The following is a 23,849-nucleotide window of genomic DNA, read 5'->3' on the forward strand; positions in this document are numbered from 1 at the left end:
CTGCTCTCACTTGGGCCCACACCAGGAGCCTAGTGAGGTGAGGGCCACCTCTGCGGATCATGTTCTAACAGCCGCCTGTGTGGGCTCCTGGACACCAACAAACAGACTGTGGAGACAGAGGAACCCAGGAGCGTGTTTTCACAAGTGAAGTTACTGGTTTGTCTCCATAAAACTACAGCTAGCTCTCCATCATAACCACAGATGTCTAACCTGGAAAGTTAGAAGGCTCACTGACAGGAGAAGAACAGTTACATACGTGGGTGGGTCTAGAAACCAGAACGACCTAGATTCTACTCAGAGAAATAAAGGGCTGCACTGTGATAGCAGTTAAACCTCCACCTCCCATTTTCACTACAAACAGCATTCCCTGAACACACAACTCAGTCGGACCTCTGTGCCCTGCTCTCCAATGACAGACTACTCTGAGGCCAAGAGATTCGTGAAACAAGATGCAAAGATAATGGAAATCAGAGGCAAAAATTTGGTTTATAAAGTAAAGGTAAAAATTGACCTAAATTACCCATAATCACAAATAATTAATTACAATAATAGCAAATATCTAGAAGAGCAGAAAAGAAATTATGTAAAACATTAACCATATTTTCACTTATGTAAATCTATGTATAGTAATTTGCTGTGACCACAGCCCTGCTGGAGGTCTTTAACTAAATATAAAGTACTAAAAGGCAGGAGACGGATGCAGGCGGCAATGCTTCCTTTTCCCTCCAAACTGAACCTTCTCCACTCCATCCTCCTAAAGTGCAGCAAAGCCAGGACAGCGGGGTCCACGAGACCTGAGCCATTGCTGAGCTGTGCGCCCTGGAAATGACGGCAGCTCCCACTGGCCCCCCAGGAGGGCACCAAGTTACCATGATCTGGAAGAGAGGGCTCTTTTTAACAATGTAATAACTGAATTCAGGGCAACGGTGCACACTCGAAGATTTTGTACAAAATTTCTGTTTTCCAGAAGGCAGAAAATAGTCCTGATATCTGGAGGAAAACCACTTTTCTGCAGGAATGAAACGGTAAATCCTCCAACAAACCAGCATGAGCGGGTGCTGTTCTCAGGTGTCATTTGATCCTGGCACCACCTGGGGGGCCAGGAAATCCTGGCCCCTTGGAAGGAGGGGGTCTCCTCACACCTTCATCCCCCCAAGGTCTGCATCCCCTGGACACCTAGCTATGTGTGCTTTCTACAAGGCGGCCCCTTGATCCAGAACAGGAGTCTGAAGCACCACGCAGATAACAAACCATTCTACACCATTTTACTTAAGTGGCAAATTAAAGATTTAGCCAAGAGTCCCAGGTCTGGAAGAGCCTGGAAACCCTCCAGCCCCAGGCACGTTTCCTCAGGGAGGGCGGGCATCCTGGAGAAGTAGACCCAGCACGGTGGGTTCCGCTGGTGACAGGCCGTGTGGTGGGGCTGCTGCAGGAGACAAGCTGACGCCGGTTTACGTCATCAAAGACAGCGACACTTCCGGCCACAATCTGAGTTTTGCCCAAGTTGAGAGAGGAGAGGATTTGTCCCTGGAGAGAGGGTAGAATAGTTAACCACAACTTCCCTTCCAAATCTAAGACACAAGGATCCTTGACTCATTCACTCAATAAACACTTGAGTGTCTGTGCACCAGCACACTAAGTAGTTTTCAATAAATATCCTTTTCACAATGACAGCTATCTCATTTGCAGTATGCCAACCCAGCAGCAACGTTTACAGCTGCACAGAGAGGGTGGAAGTCACACCACGCCTGTGACTTACACAGTGAAGCCTGAACTTGCACTCGTCTTCAATTTCATCTGCACTGTCCTCGTCAGAAACGTCCCCTTCCTCTGCATCATCTCCAAGGTGATAAGGCAACTTCTTGCCCTGAAACACAACAAAACACTCAATTAAAAATGAAAATAATTTCACAATAGCCAAAAGGTGGAGTAAGCCAAGCGTCCACCAGCAGATGAGTGGATAAACAAAATGTAGCACATGCACACGATGGAAAATTATTCAGCCATAAGAATGAAGGAAATTCTGACACATGCTACAATGTGGATGAACCTTAAGGTCACTGGGCCAAGCAAAATAACCCCATCACAAAAAGACAAATATTGTCTGCTTCCACTTATATGAGACACCTAGTGTCCAATTCATAGAGACAGAAAATAGAATGGTGGATACCAGCAGCTGTGGGGAGGGAGGTGGGAGGGGTTCATTCAGTGTGGAGTTTCAGTTCTGCAAGATGAGAGGACTTCTGGAGGTCACACGGCAATGTGAACAGACTTAACACAGCTGAGCTGTGCACTTAAAACTGGTTAAGATGGTAGGCAAACTTAACGCTACATGTATCTTACCACAGTTGAAACTTTTAAAAAGTGAAAAAAATAGAATGTGTTATCCCTCGGCCAACCATTACTTCACACTGACCAGAAAGTAGATAGTTCGTATCAGGGGTAAAACAAGGGGAGAAGAGACTTTCAAAAATGGCAGTTTTATTATTTTCAATTAAATAGATGCTATATTTACAAATAAAAGTCAGACCTGGCTTCTTTTCAAGAATATGTGACTCATCGCAAGGATCACACCACCCAGGCCCTCAAGAGTGGCTTGTCCTCCTACACAGGGCAAATGTGCCCTTTCCATGGATGGGCCATGTCCCCCTGCACCGGCCAGCTCCCTGTTCACAGACAACGCAATGAGCCCTGCCAGCTGGCACATGCCCCCACAACTGCTCACCAACCCACTGTAGGAATCGGGCCTTTTGAGAAGAAGGGGGAATTCTTGTATGAAAATGGTAAGAAACTCAAGTTACAGAAGACACTATGATCTCAATGATGTGTGAAAACTCAGAGAAAACTCTGGCAAGAAATATGGTCGATTATTAACGCTAAGTATCTCTAGGTAACAATGTGACAAGTTTTAGTATCTCCAGGCACCAGTGAGACGGGCGTTAGTATCTCCAAGTAACAGTGTGATGGGTGTTAGTATCTGTGGGTAACAGCGTGACAGGCGTTAGTATCTGTGGGTAACAGTGTTATGGATGTCAGTATCTGTGGGTAACAGTCTGATGGATGTTAGTATCTCTGGGTAACAATGTGATGAGTGTTAGTATCTATAGGTAACAGTGTGATGAGAGTTAGAATCTCTGGGTAATAATGTGAGGATGTTAGTATCTCTGGGTAATACTGTCACAGTGTTAGTATCTCTGGGTAACAGTGTGCCAAGTTTTGGTATCTCTGGGTAATACTGTGACAGTATTAGTATCTCTGGGTAACAGCGCCACAGGGTAGTATCTCTGATGAGGGCTCTGGGGCAGCTAACTGTCTGTATCACAAAGGGAGGTGACCTCAAGCAGCAAGGACTATTACCAGGAAACTGAGTGGCCCCAGGATCTCCTCGAGAAAGCAGGTAGAACCAGGCTCTGAGGCTAAGTGGCCAAGTCGTTGTGGCAAGAAGCCTCTAAAATACTACCAGTGGTTCCTACCTCTTGGTATTGATGCCCTTCTGCAACCTCTTCCCTCCTACATGCCTCCTCCTCAGATCTCTCTCCGTGTGTCTCTCTCTGGCTCTGGCTCTGGCTCTGGCTCTTGCTCTTGCTCTCGCTCTGATATTGTGAGCTGTGCCAAGGAGAGGCCCACAGTGCAAGGACTTGAGAGGTCTCTAGCCAAGAGCCTGTAAGGAGTGGAAATGGGCCAACAGCCACTAAAGTGGAGGTGGCTCCTGTCCCTGGTGAGCCTGGAGACAATGGTAGCACTGCTGACACCTTGGCTGCAGTCTCATCAGAGACTGTAGCAGAGGCCCCAGCTAAGCCACTCCCAGATTCCCGACCTACAGACACTAAGGGAGAATATATGCTTGTGTCTCAAGATGCTAATTTTGGGGGTAATGGGTTGTGCATTTATAGATAATTAATACGATCGCCAATCAAAATCATGGGGCAGAACTAACACACCAGAGTTACCACTTCAGCACGACTAAGCACACACTCACAGCCTTTGACTCCACTACACACGACAAACACCAGGCAGTGCTGCCAGAAAGTCTGCCCTTGGCCCTGAGCACAGCTGCCACGGCTGTGTGCCCTCGCTGAGACAGCTTCCACTTGGCCCACCTCCCCAGTCTCTTGCCTGCACATCTGATGTGGGGCAGGTTCACTTGACAGCTGGCACCTGGACCACGTGCCCACAGGCCAGCTCTAGGGGAGGCTGCAGAAGCAGACGTCCAGCATTCTGGGATCCTCTGAGGGGATTCCTCAGACAAGGAAGGACATCCATATGCACGGCAGCCAAACTGATGATATTCTAAATATCATCCCAGACCACCATCTGGACTGGTCTTCTCTCCACCGAGCCCCAGCGATTTCAGCTGCTTCTGCCCCGCACAGCACCGCTGTCCCCAGTGCTCTGGGTCTTCCTCCCTCTTCAGGACCACTACGAGTCAGGTCTTCAGAGGAGTCTCCTTCCCAGTTTCCCTGACCTGTCCTGAGACCCAAAGCTCCTGACTTTATTAGGTCCTCAGCACAGTGACAATTTCAAAGTTATTCAATCACTTATGTAACGAAAACAACATATATGTTAAGAATCCAGACTCTTGGAGTTTGGATACTTGAACATTTTCTTTAATTTACAGAGGGACATTTATAGGAGTAAAAAAGTGGGATTGAACTTGCCTTCATACTGATAATGTACTATTATATTCCTTATTTGTGTGAGCTATCTACAAAGGGAAAACAACATTCTTTTCTTTCTTTTCTACAAGAATACATAAAGATAGATGTATAGATTTATACATATAGATGATTCTAAATAAATATAGTGAAACGTTTCTTCATTTCCTCCTGTGTATCATTAATAACAAGGTAGCTCAGAATTAAGGTATTTATGTCTGTATACTATCACAGGTCTTATTGATACAGAAGGCTCCTAAAAAACGAATTTATTTTTCTTTATTTTGGGGGACAATGGTAGAGTAGCTATGATAATACAGCAGCACCAGAAATAAGGCAGGCAGCTGAGTGGTAACCAGAGAGATTCAGGAACTATGGACGTCGAGATATAAAACTCCTTTTATTTGTTCACCACCAACTATTTACTCAGAGTTGGCAGGCGCCAAGACAGATCTACACACAAGACATTTTAAATGTAGTGATAGCAGGTCCCTCTTTTGAAATAGCATCCAAGCCAATAGATTTTTCAAATGTTCAGCAGAACAGAGCTAACAAGCATGAGAAATAACATCAGCAAGCAGGGAACAGCAATCCTCAAGTGGTGCATTTGGCTCTGATACCAAAGGACGGAACAGAAAGCCCAAGCTGATGAGCAGGTGAGGGCAGGACGCTAAGCTTAAACACAGCTTCACTGAAGTGTGGTGAGCCTGAGGGAGCAGAGAGAGCTGCCCCCTCAGAGCACCCACAAGGTGCCCTTGATTTCAGCCCTTTCAACGTCTAGTCACAGGCACACCTCGGAGATACTGAGGTACCAGACCACCACAATAAAGTGAATATTGCAATAAAGCAAGTCACACGAATTTTTTGGTTTCCCAGTGTGTATAAAAGTTATCTTTATGCTATAGTCTATTAAGTGTGCAATAGCATTATGTCTAAAAAACAATGCACATACCTTAATTTAAAAATACTTTATGCTAAAAAATGCTAACCATCATCTGAGCCCTCAGTGAGTTGTAATCTTCTTGCTGGTGGAGGGTCTTGTTGATTGATCAGGGTAGGATGATCGCTGAAGGCTGGAGTGACTGTGGCAATTTCTTAAAATAAGACAACAATGAAGTTTGCTGTATTGATTGACTCTTCCTTTCATGAACGATTACTCTGTAGCACATGATGCTATTTGATAGCATTTTACCCACAGCAGAACTTCTTTCAAAATTGAAGTCAGTGCTCTCAAACCCTGCTGCTGCTTTATCAAAGTTTATGTCATATTCTAAGTCCTGTGTTATCATTTCAACTATCTTCACAGCATCTTCACCAGGAATAGATTCCATCTCAAGAAACCTCTCTTTGCTCACCCATAGGAAGCAACTCTTCATCCATTCAAGTTTTATCATGAGACTGCAGCAATTCAGTCACATCTTCAGGCTCCATTTCTAATTCTAGTTCTTTTGCTGTTTCCATCACATCTGCAGTTACTTCCTCCACTGAAGTCTTGAACCCCTCAAAGTCATCCGTGAGTGTTGGAATCAACTTCTTCCAAACTCCTGTTAATGTTGATATTTTGACCTCTTCCCACAAATCTCAAATGTTCTTAATGGCATCTAGAATGGTGAATCCTTTTTAGAAGTTTTTCAACTGACTTTGCCCAGATCCATCAAAGGAATCACTATCTATGGCAGCTATAAACTTACGAAATATATTTCTTAAATGATAAGATTTGAAAGTCGAAATTACTCCTTGATCCATGGCCTGCAGAATGAATGCTGTTAGCAGGTATGAAAAGAACATTAATCTCGTACATCTCCATCAGAACTCTTGAGTGACCAGGTACACTGCCATGAGCAGTAATATTTTGAAAGGATTCTTTTTCTGAGCAGTAGGTCTCAATAGTGGGCTCAAAATATTTGGTAAACCATGTTGTAAACAGATGTGCTGTCATCCAGGCTTTGTTGTTCCATTTATGGAGCATAGGCACAGTAGATTTGGCATCATCCTTAAGGGCCCTAGAACTTTCAGAATGGTAAATGAGCACTGGCTTCAACTTAAAGTGACCGGTTGCTTTAGCCCCTGACAAGAGAGTCAGCCTTTGAAGCTTTGAAGCCAGGCACTGACTTCTCTCTAGCTATGAAAGTCCTAGATGGCATCTTCTTCCAACAGAAGGCTGTTTCATGTACATTGAAAATGCTTTGTTTAGTGTAGCCACCTTCATTAATGATCATTGTTAGATCTTCTGGATAAATTGCTGCAGCTTCTACATCAGCGCCTGCTGCTTCACCTTGCATTGTTATGTTACGGAGATGGCTTCTTTCCCTAAACCTTGTGAACCAAACTCTGCTAGTTTCAGACTTTTCTTCTGCAGCTTCCTCAGCTCTTTCAGCCTTCATAGAATTGAAAAGAGTTATGGCCTTGCTCTGGATTAGGCTTTGGCTTAAGGGAATGTTGTGGCTGGTTTGGTCTTCTACCCAGACCACTGACACTTTCTCCATATCAGCAACAAGGCTGTTTCACTTTCTTATCATTTGTGTGTTCACTGGAGCAGCACTTTTAATTTCCTTCAAGAACGTTTCCTTTGCATCCTCAGCTTGGCTAACTGTTCGGCACAAAAGGCTTAGCTTTCAGTCTATGTTGGCTTCTGACATGTCTTCTTCACTAAGCTAAATCATTTCTAACCTTTGATTTAAAGTGAGAGACGTGCAACTCTTCCATTCATTTGAACACTTAGGATCAGTGTAGGGTTATTAACTGGCCTAATTTCAATATTGTTGTGTCTCAAGGAATAGGGTGGCCCAGGAGAGAGAGACAGACCAAGGGACAGCCGGGTGGTAGAGCAGTCAGAACACACACAACATTTGTCGATTAAGTTCACTGTCTTAAATGGATGCAGTTAGTGGAGCCCCAAAACAATTACGACAGTAAGATCAAAGATCACTGATCACAGATCAACATAACAAATATAATAACAATGAAACAGTCTGAAATATTTTGAGAATTACAAAATGTGACACAGAGACATGAAGTGAGCAAATGCTGTTGGAAAAATGGCGCTGATAGACTTGCTCGATGCGGGGTAGCCACAAACCTTCAGTTTGTAAAAAATCGATGTCTGCAATGCACAATAAAATGAGATGTGCCTTTAAAAGACACGAGGGCCATATTTTCTGCTAACTTTGTCTACATTCCTAGTTCTCAAAAGATACTTTATCCAGGCAAACAGGAAGAAAAGCAACATGAGAGAACATTGTTTTTCAATGCTTCTTTTCAAGAATGTTACTCCTAAGGAAAGAAGATGTAAACGAAGAATGACCGGGGTCTTCTTGCGGTCCCTTCCTGACCTGCATACTAGTCCATGCAGGAGTCACACTCAAGAATTAGATTAATTCACCCATGGCATATGGAAACATCAAGCTGCACGGCCCAGGAGGGCGGTCACTACTCTGTGACTCACAGCTGCAAACACAGGAATCTCGACCAGATAGTTTAGGTTTCTTTCAGCAGTAAAAGTCTACAGAAGATTACTAAGCTTGTTATTATTTTTGTCCAAGAGCAATTTTTGAACACTTTTTGAATACTTTTCAGGGGATATATGTGTGTGTATGTGTATAAACGTGTATACACACATATGGTTAGAAAGTGTGTGTGTGTTGCAGTTACAACAAACCACTTGCCAATCTCCAAAGTGGTAAGCAGCCATTCAAACACTGCCTTTCAGATCAGAGACAGCTCTGATGCTAAAGAAACAGGAAAATCAGCTCCCTTGTTTTTGTTTTAAATGAGAGTGTGCCCGTCCACAGATCTAGGAAATCTTGACGTCTGAAGAATGATACTACAGTCGTCCCCTGGTATCTGCGGGGGAATTGGTTCCAGGATTCCCCTGCGGATACAAAACCTGCAGATACTCAGGTCCCTTAGTCGGCGCTCCCTATCTGCGGGTTCCGCAAGCACAGATTTAACCAACTGCGAATTGTACACACAGTACATGATCCTCAATTGGTTTAATCAGAGGAAGCAGACGTGGATACAGAGGGCCGACTGTACTGACAAACGGACCTCAGCTGCCTTGAAATCCTCGCAGTCCACACTGCTTCACTCCATCCAGCAAGCCCCTCTGATCTTCTGGCTCCGATTTACCCTGGTGCCCGTCAGCCCTGGGGCATTCTGTGTCAGGTGACCCACAGCTCAGTTACGCAGAAGGGACTCGGTTAGTTCATATCAAATGTCTACCTTAAGTTCCACCGTCCAAAATGGGAGAATTTCAATTGAATCAACTTACTCTGCATTTAACCTCTGACTGCTGGCTAAAGACATTCAGGAAACATGGAAACATTGCAAGGCTGTAAGGTGACATTTAACGTTCTAGCCCAGCAACCTGTTTTCACCACAAGAGTTTGCTTTAGCAAGATTTCAAGAAGATTGACCTTAATGTCATCTCTTGCATTCTTCAGAGCTTTCATCCAAAATGCTTCACGTATACAAATGCCAGCAGCACCTCCTTGATGGATTCAGTCTAAAATTCTCATTTAACTGACAGAAGAACAGGTTTGGCCAATTCCAAAGACCAAACCTTCACCTCTTTCCCATCTGCCACCCCCCAAAGTATGGCTGTGAAATTCACTATGCCTTGATGTCCCCACGCCTCCTATGTGAACGCTGGTGTTTGTACACAGCCCTTCTAGGTAAAATATAACCCAGTTTGAATATTAATACCCTACTGCTCTTCCTTAGGTTTTCAGTCTCAAAACAATACAATATTCAGGATGGTTTTACTCCAAACACACAAAATTAGCTGGAATTAAGTAAAATCACAGTCAGCGATCTGAAATCTCAAGGAACTGTCTTCCTCGCATTAATAACATTCATCATGGGCAGTAAATTCCTCCCCCAGAAAATCTGTGAAATGTGGCCTGCTCACCACACTCCCTCGCACACACACACAGGGCCTGTGGGGCCTGCGTCTGCGCCTGCCCTCTGAGCCGAGCCCCTCCACTTACACAACCAAGGCTGATCAACCGTGAAGACTCCTTTCTGACAGACAGTTATTGGAGCTTGAAATGGGAGAGAAGAATCTGAAAGAAATGCTTTCAGATATGGACTCAGCAGCCTCCGCCCCTACCATCCCCCCACTCCTGTTCGCACACTTCTCTCCAGCGTGAACCAGCACAGACTAAGACATTAAACATGTCCTCACCTCATAAACACAAACCCGAATATGGGGTCGGTCAGTGACAAGCCTCCTCTGAAGAGGCCTGTAAAGGAGTGGGAACAAGGCACATCACAAACCTACAACCCTTCCCCTCTGCCACAATTATCATTCTGATGGACTGGGTCTCAGCCGCACGGGGCAGGAGGCGGCCGCATCCCGCAGGCAGTACCTTCACCAGGATCTTTCCTCTCAGGCTCTGAGGGCTCGGAAGCTGCTTGCTGTCCCCTGTGTCCACAGACGATAGGTCCAGCTTGTCCCGGAATATGGCTTTCAGGTACTGGGCAATCTTCCTCTGCTGCTGGACGCTGCAGTGGTTCTCAATGGACAGGATGACTGGGAACCTGAGGGCAACACAGGGAAGAGCAACACAGCCCACAGCACTGAGCACAGACCACCTGGGGTCAGGTCGCCCTGCACGCATGGGGTCTGACAGCCCTATGACAGCACCTGAGACCGGTGACGACCAAAATGCTCCAAAACAAGAACGATGAGAGATGCATTAAAACCTCCCTGAGCAAATACACTTTGCCAGGCACAATGCCAATCCACATGGGGTGACTTTGTCGAATATTTTGCACCACAAAAGAAAAACGGTACACACGTTGTCTCTTTTAAAGGAAGAAAAAGAAGAGAAAGTTTTAAGAGATAAGAAGCCTAAATATGTAACACTAAAATAATGTAATTTTGTCTTATTTATTCAAAAGTCTGGACATCTAAGAGACCACTTAATATTACTAAATGCAGATATTTACTCTAAAAATACATCACCAGCCCCTAGCTTGAAAATTACTATTGAGGATAAAGTAACATAATGGAATTTTGTTTTTATAGCAACCTGTGTCCAGCATTTCAAAATCATCTGTGTAGAATTAGATGCTAGTCTTTGCTTTAGGAAAGAAAAGAAAAAGTCAAGCTCTGTGCCAGCTCAGTTTCTGTGCAGAGAACACAGGCTGGCAAAGCGATCAGACAGCCGAGGACATGGGGCCGAGACAAAGGGGAACCAGGACTTGTTCTGACTTGGCTGTTTCCTCAGAATAAGAAATGATTTCAAATCCAGGTTAATTGTTTTTCCTAGTTTTCCATCACATATCTTCCAAAGTAACAGGCAATCTATTTTTTCCAGAGTTATAAGCCAATGCTTAAGTTGCCTATATATCCATGTGGAGAGAAACTTTACTTCTAGGACCATGTGACAGCAAGCTGTATGACACAGTCACACTCCGTCCCCATTCGTACAACCTAGCGCAGAGGTGACATGGAGATGGAGCAGGTTTAATGACCTGACCGCGTCTGTCTGCTCTCGTGTCCTCTCTGGGTCTACCCCAAAGAGTTAGAAAGAGAGGAAACCACAAACCAGCCACCGTGGTCGTCTGTGCAGCCACATCAGGGGGTCCCAGGGACGAATGTTTAAGCTGCCCACCCGCTCATGAAGAGCTTATTATGTCTGATGATGCTTCGCCGTGGGAAGCGGTGCTTCTCCCAGGGGAAGGGTGGCTGTCCGCACCCCCAAGGGACACTATCTGGAGGTCACAGCATGGGAGGTGATGCTGGCATTTAGCAGGTGGAAGTCAAGAATGCTCTAACCATCCTGCATCGCACAAGACAGCTCACAACAGAGTCAGCTGGACCAAATGTCAACAGTGCAACAGGGAAACCTGGTGCAAAGATACAACTAACGTTGCAGAAAGAAAAGAGAAAGACTGAACTTTTAAAATGCACTAATCAAACTTATTGCCTGTTTTAATTTGAAGAACTTCTCTCCTAAGGACTCCCAAACTTAAAGCAAGCTCTGTCAAGTCACCAGAGGGTCCTCCGAGCACACAGATGGCAGGAATTCTCCAAGCTCTACTTCATACACTGGGAAAAAATGGCAGAATCACTTCATCAACTTGGCTGAGACCAGGAGCAATCGGGGTGTAAAGGTCAGAACCCACCCTCAGATCCTTCCACGCAGAAGACCCATGAACTCAGCCTGCTAAGCAGCAAGCATCTCACACCAGAACAGCGTTTTAACCTCACAGTTAGTTAATGAGAAGACCAAATGTTAATAATCTTAAAGACTACTAAGTTCTATAAAGTTAATTTTATGCAATTGTAATTTAAATTCAAAAACCATTTCTTGAATGTCTGGTATCTTGCAGGTACCTGCCAAGCGATGAAGAACGAATAAGACACTGCCCCCTATTTGCAATGAGTCCATGGTCTTAAAGATTGAAAAGAAGGCAAGAAACCAACAAGTATAAGAAGATGCTATGGGATATGCTCAGGGTGCTAAGAACAGAAAAAAGAAGCTTTCACATCGGCTAGTGGTGTCCGTAAGTCTGCCTACAAGCACTCTTGAAGATGGGCACAGATTGGGCAGGTGGGACAAGGCGGACAGGTGTTCCAGGCAGAGGGAACAGCATACATGAGGTAGGAGCTGTGAAAGAACTGGAACCACCAGGAATCCAAAGACAGTGGATGAAGGCAGGAGCCTGAGCCTCTGTGGAGCAGGAGGAAGAAGATGCTGGAGAGGAGGAGGGCCAGGCCTTCAGGGGCACAGAAGATGTAACTGTACTACAGGGAGCTCGTGAAGGACCCTCAGGCAAAAATCACAACATCATGCTTATATTTTCAGAAGGAAAACCATGGCACCAGTGTGCAGGATGACCCAGTGGAGAAGTGAGAATGAAGAGAGGCAATGGAGTCAAGAGATGATTTAGCAGTAGGTCTGACAAGAACTGGCTGAAGGAGAGTAGCTCCCAGTTTCTGGCTGAAGCCTCCAGTGGACAGCACTGCCCCCGACTAAAGGACTCGAGCCAGAGGGGCTTTGGCAGAAAGAGGAGGTGAGTCGTTTGGATAAAAGCCCAGAAAGCAGGCTTGTGGCTCCCTGTACCCGTGACAGAGGCCTCGCTTAGAGTAGATACTGTTAAATATCGGAATAAATGATGACATTTGTTGATCTTGAGGTACCTATGGGACACTCAGACAAATTTTCGATAGGAATATTTCTATATAGCTCTGAAACCTAGGGAAAACGTTCTGGACATATGATTAGGCAAATAACCAAAAAGTAGACCACAGACAACAACTTAGGAAACAGTGACAATTGAAAGAGAAAGGAAATAGAATAGGAGGTCACAGGCCAACAGAGAGCAAGAAGCAGTGACAGCAATAGAGGGGAGAAATGAAAACGAGAAAAGGGAGAAACTGAGGGAAAGACAGTAACATTATCAAATGCCAAGGAGGGTCAGGTAACAAGGATGCTTCCATATCTAGGGGGCACCCAGCAAGCCTGGAAACCCAGCTATTGTCACCTCACTGGACAGTAATGTACCATCAATAAATGATTCACTACGAACAGTAACCCATGTTTCCAGACTCTAGACACTCAGTACACCTGGGTTTACACAGCCTGAGGTCACTCTTGCAAGACCGTGCTTTGAGGAGGCAACGTCTTGGGAGCAAATAGGACAAGGAATCCAGGGAGCACAAGAAAATGCACACAGAGCCCATGTTACTCACTCACAGCTTGTTGTTGGGGAGGAAGGCGACGCCTGGGGCAGGAGGAAGGAAGACAAGGGCTGCAGGGAGGAGCAAGTGGTTCTGCCCCCACACGACACCAGGCCACGCATGAGCATCAGTCCCCTCGGCTCCAGGGCTGCTCTACTCACTCATTCTTCACGAAGGCATGCTTGTTGATGGTCTCCACGACGTCTCTGAAGAGGATCTTGGAGGTCAGGGTGTAACCGTGATGTACGACTGGCTCTCCATCTGGGCCATCCCAACAGTCAACTGCCAAAAACAGAACTTTATGTCAACAACCAAGTTTCTGGTATTTACTAATATTTCCAGAAATATCAGACAAATATCATTTTACGTTTATTATCTGAGATTATACATATGATGGCCATGACAAAGACATCAAACAGGGAAATGAGTGTTCTGGCATATTTATCAGACTAAGGAATTAAAGGTAACACAAGATCTGTTTCTGAGGGCTAATAGTTAACAAGATGCCACGTTCACAAGCAGCCTAGCACTTACCAGGTACTCCCACTGAAACTGACTTAAATCCATCAGGTGTGCCAAAGCCCAGCGGCAGCCCTTAACAGGCCATGTCTCCCATTTCACTTCCTCAGTTTCTCCGGTTTACTGAGGTCCTCTAATAAGTCGAGCACCCCTCTTGACAAGAACAGGATTTTCGTTACTGTTCACTTAAACTCATTATGTTTCCATTAGACTTATTTCCACCTTATTAGTTCTACAGTAGTTATAAAATAACACTGACTTACTAAGCGCAGATCCTCAGGCCCGGCCAAGATTGATGCGAATGTGGGCAAATGATTTAACCATTTAAAGCCCTGCCTTCCCATCTACAAAAGGAAATGGTAACAGCACTTACACCATAAGTTTGAGTGATGACTAAGTTCACGTAAAGATGCATCTAACACTGCATGGCACATAGGAACTATTATTGTTACTGATGATACTGATATTGTTCTATGTGCAACAGCCTCACTGGCTCCCAGCTGGGGAAAGACACCGGCTTCCTCACCGTCCTCCCTCACTAAGCGTCTGTCTTCCCTTGCTCGGCCCCCAGACTAATTGCTCAAAACGCTGCTTTCAACACATTGCTCCTCTGCTCGGAAGCCTATTTGGTGCATAAGGCAGCATCCAACACACAGCCCGGCCTCAGTGTTGCGTGCTGACTATGTCAATAAATATCCTACTGTGGCCCCTGCCTGCTGAACCCAAGGCCCCACCTCTGGTGCTAGGGACTGGCTAGCTGTGCACCCCGCACCCCGCCTGTGTTCTCTTTCGCCCTGGCACACACCAGTGACACTGCCCACCTCCCTTGCAGCAGGACGGCCATTGACTATGGGCAGAAACCATGTACACCACTTCTAGGCCTGGTCCATGAAGCCCTGCCCCATACAGCATCCATGCTCTCTGTGCTGGGATGCAGAAGCCACATGCTGGAGACAGCACGGCCACAGATCCAAGGAGCCTACACCCCTACGTCACTGCTTGAAAGAAAGATGCACCCCTAGGAACACCTGTTTGGGCTTCACATAAGCAAGCCATGAGCTTCAGTTGTCTTAAGACACAGAGATTTTAGGTGTGTGAACTGGTATTGCCTTAATTCACATCCTAGATCCCGGCTGACGAGTCGACCTTGCTTCTCCTCAGCTCACAGGCTTGCTCTTCCAGTCAGAAAGGCTCCGCACACACAGGCCCACCTCATGCCTTCAAGGTCAAGTGAAATGCCCCTCTTCGCTCTCACTTTGCTGATCTAAGTCCCAAACCAGGCAAAACTAGGATCCCCGTGGAATCCTGCGGCTCTCTGGACATCGCCCTTCCTCACAGAGGGGATCACAAACGTGAACACCAACAAGAACCACTAGGCAGCATAAGAGCAGCAGCCGGCCAGGAGCCAACGTGTTGAGATGACATAACCGCTTCTCATTGCCAACCAATCGCTGCCAGGTAGGAACAAGGACCCAGGGCCAGATCTGAGAAAAGTCAGAAATCTAGATCTCGTTGCAATTTTCCCCAATTTCTAATTATTCATGATTAATCCATTTTTTAAACAGCAATATGGGTCAAACATAAACAATCCTGCAGGTTGGATGTGGCTAATGGAATGTCACTCGACACTCAGCCTTTTACTTGGGCCCACACAGTCCAGGGATCACCCTTATTCTCTAGTTTAGTAGCACCTTCCCTATAGGTGTGCTTTGCAGATGAGATGATATCTCCACTTTCTTATCAACTTTCAAACTCTTTACCATAGCCAAAATGGATTTAATGGCTAATTTTACGTCAACTTGGCTAGGCTACAATGCCCAGTTGTTTGGTCAAACTCCAGTCTAGATGTTGCTATGAAGATATTTTTTAGATGTGATTAACACTTAAATCAGTAAACTTTGGGTAAAGCAGATTATTCTCCACAATGGGAGTGGGCCTCACCCAATCAGTTGAAGGCCTTAAAAGCAAAGACTGATGTTTCCTGAAGAAAAAGGAATTCTCCTCAAGACTGAAACATCACCTCCTCCCTAAGTCTCTAGCCTGCTGGGCCTGCTCTACAGATTACAGATTTCAGACTTATCAACGCCCGCAATCGATCATGTGAGCCAATTCCTTAAAATTAATCAATCTCTGTCTCCATAGAGAGAGATCTATATATCAGACATAGACATATATCTCTATCTACATATATGTCCTACTGGTTCTGTTCTCTAATACAGTTCCCTATATTAATCAATTAAACATAGCTGTTAAAATATCCATAGGGAAAAAATTGGAAAAGGTAAAAGAGTAAAGAACTTCCAAAGTTAATACCATGGGAGTACTGGAAAAAAAGTTTAAGAATAAAGATGCTGCAGAGAAGAACAAAGGTTTTATACTATACACTATACCATACAGAATATATACTGTACCATCATACAGTGTTACACTGTTTACTGCACACTACACTATACAGTATACATCATATACCATCATACAGTGTTACACTGTATACTATGCACTATACTACACAGTGCACATCCTATACCGTCACACAGTGTTACACTGCGCACTACACTACACAGTGCACATCCTATACCATCACACGGTGTTACACTGAGCACTACACACTATACTATACAGTACACATCCTATACCATCATACAGTGTTACACTGTTTACTGCACACTACACTATACAGTATACATCCTATACCATCATACAGTGTTACACTGTATACTATGCACTATACTACACAGTGCACATCCTATACCGTCACACAGTGTTACACTGCGCACTACACTACACAGTGCACATCCTATACCATCATACAGTGTTACACTGTATACTATGCACTATACTACACAGTACACATCCTATACCATCATACAGTGTTACACTGTATACTATATACTATACTACAAGCGTTACACTGTTCCTTTGGGCCTACAAATGAGGTCCAATGTTCACAGACATCCTCTCAGAAGAGAAGCTCCATCCATCCTTTAACGTGTAGTTGACATTCTATAATTTGCCTTTGGATACAGGTGTGGAAAGGATGAAGAAATGTTTCAAAATAAATAACTTCAACAATTTATATCCTGATGTCCCATCGTGTAGAAGAAAGGGGCTAACAGGGCTCCTCATAAATGAACTAATATCTTTGCAAAAGAATGCAAAGTAGACAAGTAATGCGATGCTGACTTGATTATTATGGACATATAAAAATTGCTCATAAAACTACATGGTTCATGAAAGAAGGTGTCCTTTCGCTAATATTTGTAACACAGGCGGAATATCTTGGTCAAGGATGGTTCTCCCTGCATTTGCTTTTTAGTTCTGACTGCACACTTGTCTGTTAATGAGAATGACAACCCTTCCGATGGTGTGGCATCCTAACCTGTGGCGTTCAGAGCCAAATTCAAAGGGTACTGAAGTTTCCTGTAAGAGCTATTACTGTAATGGGATGTTGGCAAGGTAGAAATCCTCTACCCAATTCCCCTGGCCACAAGACAGCCGGGGTCCGGCATTTGATCACACAGTAGAGGTCCCAAAGCACTCTGACAAAGCATTGTCGGCTCTGAAGGCTGAGCAGCTAACATGACAGCTTTTCATGCTGGAATTTAGAAACATTCCACCTGATAGCAAGCCCAGAGATAAGAGGGAAGGCTGTAAACCGATCACAACCAACAATGCAACATCATCCCCATAATGAGTGGAAATCCCCTGGACAGAACATCCATATTTATTAAGCAACTCAGGCTGAAAATCAAGAGAATGAAAGCCCACGTCAAATGTTATCAATTTGATTTGCTGACAAGCCTACTTCACCAAAAAAGACCTGTTAGTCTTCCCCATGACTGCACATCCATCCGACCAAGGACATGACAGCAGCTGAACTAAAGGAGATGGAGCACACATCATCATCAAAATAGAAGGCTGAGAGTGGAGACCTTCTTCAGGTCACAATGCCACGAAGAAACTGTCCAGAATGACGACTCTCCATCTCTAATGTCGTATTCAGCAAACGGTTCTCCAGGAAAATATTTGCAGGACCTGAAATTTTCAATCCATGACCTGCTACATTCTATAAACCAGACTAGTCAAATGCCAGCGGCAGCTGTTTAAGAACAAAAACAACTTCATCTGGGCCCAAGGTAGATAAAGCACCTCTGGGTGTATATACATCCGTGTCTCCAGGTCCAAGCTTCAAATGGGAACTAAGATCTTCACATCACAGGACGACAGGAATTGTTAAGAGAGCAGAGAAGATCATGGCAGCAGATTCTAACTCTTCAGGAACATCTGAATCTTCAGACGCCAGGCCTGTCACCAGACAGGCAAAGTCCTCTTCTGAAGCCAGCCTCCCCTAGTGTGTGCACCTCGCTTCTCAGGCCTTCCTCCCATGACCTGCTGGCCCTCACTGCTCCCCAGGGCTGGTCACGTCTGTCAGCACTCGCTGCTCCAAAAAGCAGGCAGGGTTCCTGGAGAACAGTGGAGTGGGGGAGTCAGACGACCGGGGTTCAAATCCCAGCTCCCTAGCAGTGGGACCTTGAGCCACTTATCCCTGCAAGGTGGGGTGTCTTCTTAAGGAAGTTACTCCAACTCCCTCAGTGTTGTAGGAATTAAATGAGAATGTGTGGAAGTGTATTAGTCAGAACCAGCCCACAAAAGGGCTGCAGAGCTGGGATGGCTCCCTTCTCCCTCCCACAGTTCATTCAAAGCCAAGAAACAACCACAATTTCCAACAAGAAACAGATGAAGTACAAAGCTGACCAATTCTCCCAGAAAAATACAATTCCTCTCCTCAAAAAACCTTCCAGAAATGGTAGCTTGACTTTCACTGTCCAGTCATAGATTACTCCAGTAGTAAGAACCTCAAACCAAATAGGAGAGGAGGGACTTGCTGATGAAGCTGCCGAGGGAGACCCTCGAGGCACGACCTTTAGAATTACACCATGGCTGTGCGTGTTCTCGGCCGACGTGACTATGAGGCACCAGGCAGCTTTCGACAAGGAGGGAAAAGTTGCTTCTTCCTACTACTCTGGCGACCAGCAGACAGGAAGAAAGAAGACACAAGGGAAGGCTGGAGCTCGTACCATCTCCTGCACACCATTTCTGAAAGCTATCGTTTTAAAATTAAAAGACCTTTGAAAACGCTAAGACTGAAAACCATTCGTGTCTGACTATAAATTGTCTTAATCAGATAACTCTCCTTCTTAACATCCCAAACAAGGCTGGAAGATTAGTATGAGCAACTGATCATGGGAACAGGCTAAGCTTGGGTGGGACACAGATTTTGGACAGAGAAACCAGAGAAGACTGGGCACCTGAGGGACCTGAAAAGCAAGAGAAACAGAGTACAGGACACAGGTGACGAAACGCAAAACTGCGGGAACCGACTCGCTTCCCAGAGTCGCCAAGTCATTTCCACAATTGGCCCCAGAAAGCGGCACCATTTAAAATGATGGTGACCATCCTACGGCTCGAGGAAGGTGTGTGCCAGGGCCTCCACAATGTCAGACAAGAAAACACGGTGGGTGCTGAGCCAGCAGAGGGCTGACTGGCACCTTTGTTGCTCAAAAAGTTCCTCTTCGTGTTAACCTTTATAAGCATCTTATCACTCAGTTGCCTATGCTGCTCCATGGTCAGTCACCACTGTCAGCAGGCGTCCCCTTATGTCTACACTTCCATGTCTCCCAGCAGAGGTTTCCAGAGAGCCGACTGTGGGGTGGTCGTAACGGACCTGTGTGCAGATAGTCACCAGCGCCCGACTTTTTAAAATGTCAATTTATCTTTATAACACTACTACCACTTTACCACTACTATTATTACAAGGTTACATCTGCTACTTTTGTAGCAGAAAATTCTTCAAACTGACAAAGAAAGGCCCACTCAGATTCCAGTCGCATCCTGCCACCCACTGCTGTGTTCGTTCTCTATACTGTTCCACCAGTCCACTCCTGGGAGCCCCACAAAGCAACTGCCCTGTGCCCACGGACTCTCCGTTCCAACAAACTCTCTTTTATCACCAGGCTGTGCAATTCTCCCTCAACCTCCCCACCCTGTTAACAACCAGCTCACCCTGAGGGTCACCAGGTCCTTTCTCCACAGATGCTTACTGTATAAATCACAGAACCAGGAGGCCTCCCCCAGGCCTTTGTTGCAATTGTTCTCCTACACTCCTAAACCCCCCCCACCCCCCACTTTTGAACCTCACTTTATCCAACTCCACCTTTCTGGCATCTTCCAATTGTCTTTCTATGGCTTTCTCTTAGGACTTAAGGGTCTGGTTTATAGTTTTCAGTCTCCTATCAGCCTCCACTGCGGGTGAAAAGTCCATGTGGGAATCTGCTCCATCTCAGCCTGAACATCCTCAACGCCAGCTTCTCTCTACTTCAGTCATGCCTGCCACGACATGCCCTGGAGATGGTCATCAACTGTATCCCTTTCCCACCTGTAATAATAACCATCTGTTCTTGTCTGTTGTATGTGCGATGACAACTTCCTCCACATTTCTATTTCTTTGAGTCTGTTAGTCTCGCAACCTCATTTTGTGCTCCCTCATTCACTCATCTCCTTCCCTAGACCCACAGAGCTACCATCAGCTACTTCAAAGAGCTCTCGCCAACACGGTGAGGGTGCTTTATACGACCAACAAATCCAGAGGCTGGATCATCCTATAATCTCTCCTCTCTGCTCCTGTAGCCAACCTGTTGGGAATGGTGGCAGGAGTCTCAGCATGCAGATTTTGCACAAGAAAAAGATGATATTTTTAAAGACTGTTTTTGAAATTAGCTAGGCCATCCCCAATTTATCTTGTCAACTCCTTTCCCACTGTTGGCTGGTCTTCTTAAGCCTGCAAGCCAACCCCCCATCCCCCGCACATAGTGGAGGATGCTGTCTCCCACCATCCTGAGAGGAGAGAGGCTACCAGGCAGGAAGCCTTTCAAAATCTCTTCCCCCTTATCCCATCTGACAAACCTGTATCCTCATTTCCCCCTCAAAACCTCCCCAACCTGTACCAACAAATCTTCACCTAATGCAGAAAAATGCCGAGTGACTGACCCACAGATCAGTTACCCTCACCTCCCACCAACGCGCCACCACAGCTGTAGGGCAAAGGCCACCACACCCACCCAGCAGTCAGGTGCACCCTGACTGGAGGCTCCATGTCCACCTGACCTGACTTTTCTGCTGCTTGGGACATTTTCAACCATTTCATCCCTTGGGTCCAGCAGCTACTTTGTGCTCCTTGACTTCATTGGCTCCCCTGTCCTTCTGACTTCTAAATGTTGGCTCACTCAAGTCTCAGGTCTTGTTCTCTTTTCCACCCCTCTCTCTAAGGGATCTTGCACACTTTCACAATTTTAACTACCACATAGAAAACTCAGAATTATGGAATCTCTACCTTGCCTGGATGTTCCCACTGAGTTCAGATATTGTTATCCAACTGATGGATTAAAATGTCCACATTAAAGTTTCAAAGTCACATAAACTCAACCGATGGGAAACTGAACTCATTACTGCTCTGGGATCCCCTGTCGTGTGCAGTGGCATTGTCACTTGTTCCAACCCTTCCCTCCTCACATCATTTACTTGCCTCCCCAGGTCTCACCAAGTTTACTCCTTTAATGTCCATACAATCACCACCTTCCTCACTCAGTCCAGGCATTTCCCATCCTTGCTGTGAAGCACTGCAGCGGCCTGACCACCATCTTCCTCGCTTCAGCCTCACAGCCCACTGCTCCTCCCTTGCTGCCCGTCCATCTTTCTCAACCGTGAGCCCAATCATATCACTGACATATTAAAATGACTCACTGCACCCTTGTTACCAAAAGCTAAAGCTGAAACTCTTCACCCCAGCATGAACACCCTTTACGACTGACCCCAGTTGACCTCTGTAGGCTGCCAGATTTCTCACCACATTTTGCCTCACGCTTCACCCTCCATATCACCACTTCTCCACCCTGCATGTGAATCAGCTGCTGTAATTCTCACCATCCTACAGTTTCTACTGTCCACCCATTCTACTTGCAGCAGAAACCATGTCTTACATCTGTGTCCTCACCCCCAGGGGCCCACACAAATTTAATAAATGTCAGCTGATTGAAAGACCATGAAGCACCTTGAAAACAAAGTTATCCAAAACCATTTTTGCCATTTGTTTAATCAAAAATTATCTTTCTGAAGCTTCCAGGCTGGGAAACCAGAACGCTTCCACGTGCCACTGTGCCAGGTCCCAAGCTCCACTAGGAGAGAAGCTCCTTTGTTCAGGACCTGACCCTATGCATCTCTCTATCTGGCTGTTGATGTGTGCCCTTCATTAAAAAAGGAAAGAAGAAAATGAACAAAAAAGAGCAAGAGTAAAAGGGAGGAGAGCCTTCATATTAATTCATATTAATTCCTCCTTGAAAGTTTAAAAGAATTCACCTGTAAAACTACCAGGGAAGTGATATCAGCATCATGGCAGAGTGAGCTCGTCCCTTAGACTCTGCCCCCTAATATGAAAGAAAAAGGACATTCATAAACCAACAGAGGACACTCATACAATACAAAAGACGTAGGAGAGACCCACACAGCCACACATCTGAAGGTAGAGGTGCTGGACCCCTGGGAGGCAGTGGAAGGAGTGGCGGCAGGTGGAATCTGCAACCAGATACCAAAACTATGCAAAAATACAAATCCACACCATCAAATAGCATGAAGAAATATATTAATACTCCAGACCAGAAGGAAAATGACAAGCACCCAGAAATCAGTCCTAAAGGCACAGAAATTTACAATCTAAATGACAGAGAATTCAAAATAGCCATCATAAAAAAACTCAACAAGTTACAAAAAATACAGATAGTTTAATGAAATCAGGAACAAAATTAATGAACAAAGGGAATTTTTCACAAAAGAGATTGAAACTATAAAGAAAAACCCATCAGAAATGTTGGAGATGAAAAACACAATGAATGAGATGAAGAAAAAATCTGGAGTCATTAAAACAGAGCTGATATTATGGAGGACAGAATTAGCAGTCTGGAGGACAGAAATATAGAAATGCTTCAGATAGAGGAGGAGAGACAACTAAGACAAAAAGGAAATGAAATTCCCTAAGAATTATCTGACTCAATTAGGAAATGCAACATAAGGAATATAGGTATTCAAGAGAGAGAAGAGAGGAAGAAGAGAGCAGAGAGCTTGTTCAAAGAAATAACAGCTGAGAACTTCCCAAACCTGGGGATGGGGCTGGAATTACAAGTAAAAGAAGGTAATAGAACTCCTAATTATATCAATGTAAAAAGACTTTCTCTGAGTCAAATTATAGTAAAACTGACAAAAGTCAATGACAAAGAAAAAAATATTACAGCCCTACAAAGGAACCTCTATCAGGCTTTCAGCAGGTTTCTCAGCAGAAACCTTACAGGCTAGGAGAAAGCGGAATTACATATTCAAAATACTGAAAGACAAAAACTTTCAGTCAAGAATACTCTATCCAGAGAAACTATCTGTTAGATAGGATGGAAAATAAAAGCTTTCCCAGATAAACAAACGCTGAGGGAGCTCATTGCCACAAGACTCCCCCCGGCAAAAGAAATGATCAAGAAGTCCCTCATACCTGAAAAAAAAAAAAAGAGAAAGGATTCATGAGCAAGGAGATAAATAGCCAGACAAAATGAGAACATTTCAGCTCTCTATCAGAACAGGTTAGTAAAGACTTAATTACAACATTAAAGATAAAGGGAAGGAAAACATCAAAAATAAATATAATCGTGTCATTTTAACCACAAACTCACAACACAAGATGGAATAAGTTGTGACAACAATAACTCAGAAGGGTAAGAGGAAAGGGATGGAACCTTAGACTAAGGAAATAAGAGGCTATCATAAAATGGACTATCTCACTTATGAGATCTTTTATACAAACCTCACAGTAACCACTAAACAAATATTCAGAACAGAGACACAAATGACAAATAAAGAGAAAACCATCATAGAGACGAACCAAACTG

The 23,849-nt window shown here is 44.9% G+C and overlaps 1 protein-coding gene across 38 annotated transcripts in view; it reads right to left on the reverse strand.

The window, feature by feature from the left end:
- PLCH1 (phospholipase C eta 1) overlaps nt 1-23,849 on the reverse strand; it is a 208,780-nt gene that overhangs the window by 43,494 nt on the left and 141,437 nt on the right. For all 38 annotated transcript variants that reach the window (XM_070577695.1, XM_070577717.1, XM_070577700.1 and 35 more), the window contains 3 exons: nt 13,509-13,629; nt 10,025-10,196; nt 1,760-1,867 (listed from right to left, as the gene is read on the reverse strand). In XM_070577695.1, coding sequence (XP_070433796.1) covers nt 1,760-1,867; nt 10,025-10,196; nt 13,509-13,629 — 401 coding nt within the window. The remainder of the gene's footprint in view (nt 1-1,759; nt 1,868-10,024; nt 10,197-13,508; nt 13,630-23,849) is intronic.

This window comes from Equus przewalskii, chromosome 15, assembly GCF_037783145.1.
Source record: "Equus przewalskii isolate Varuska chromosome 15, EquPr2, whole genome shotgun sequence".
Taxonomy (NCBI): domain Eukaryota; kingdom Metazoa; phylum Chordata; class Mammalia; order Perissodactyla; family Equidae; genus Equus; species Equus przewalskii.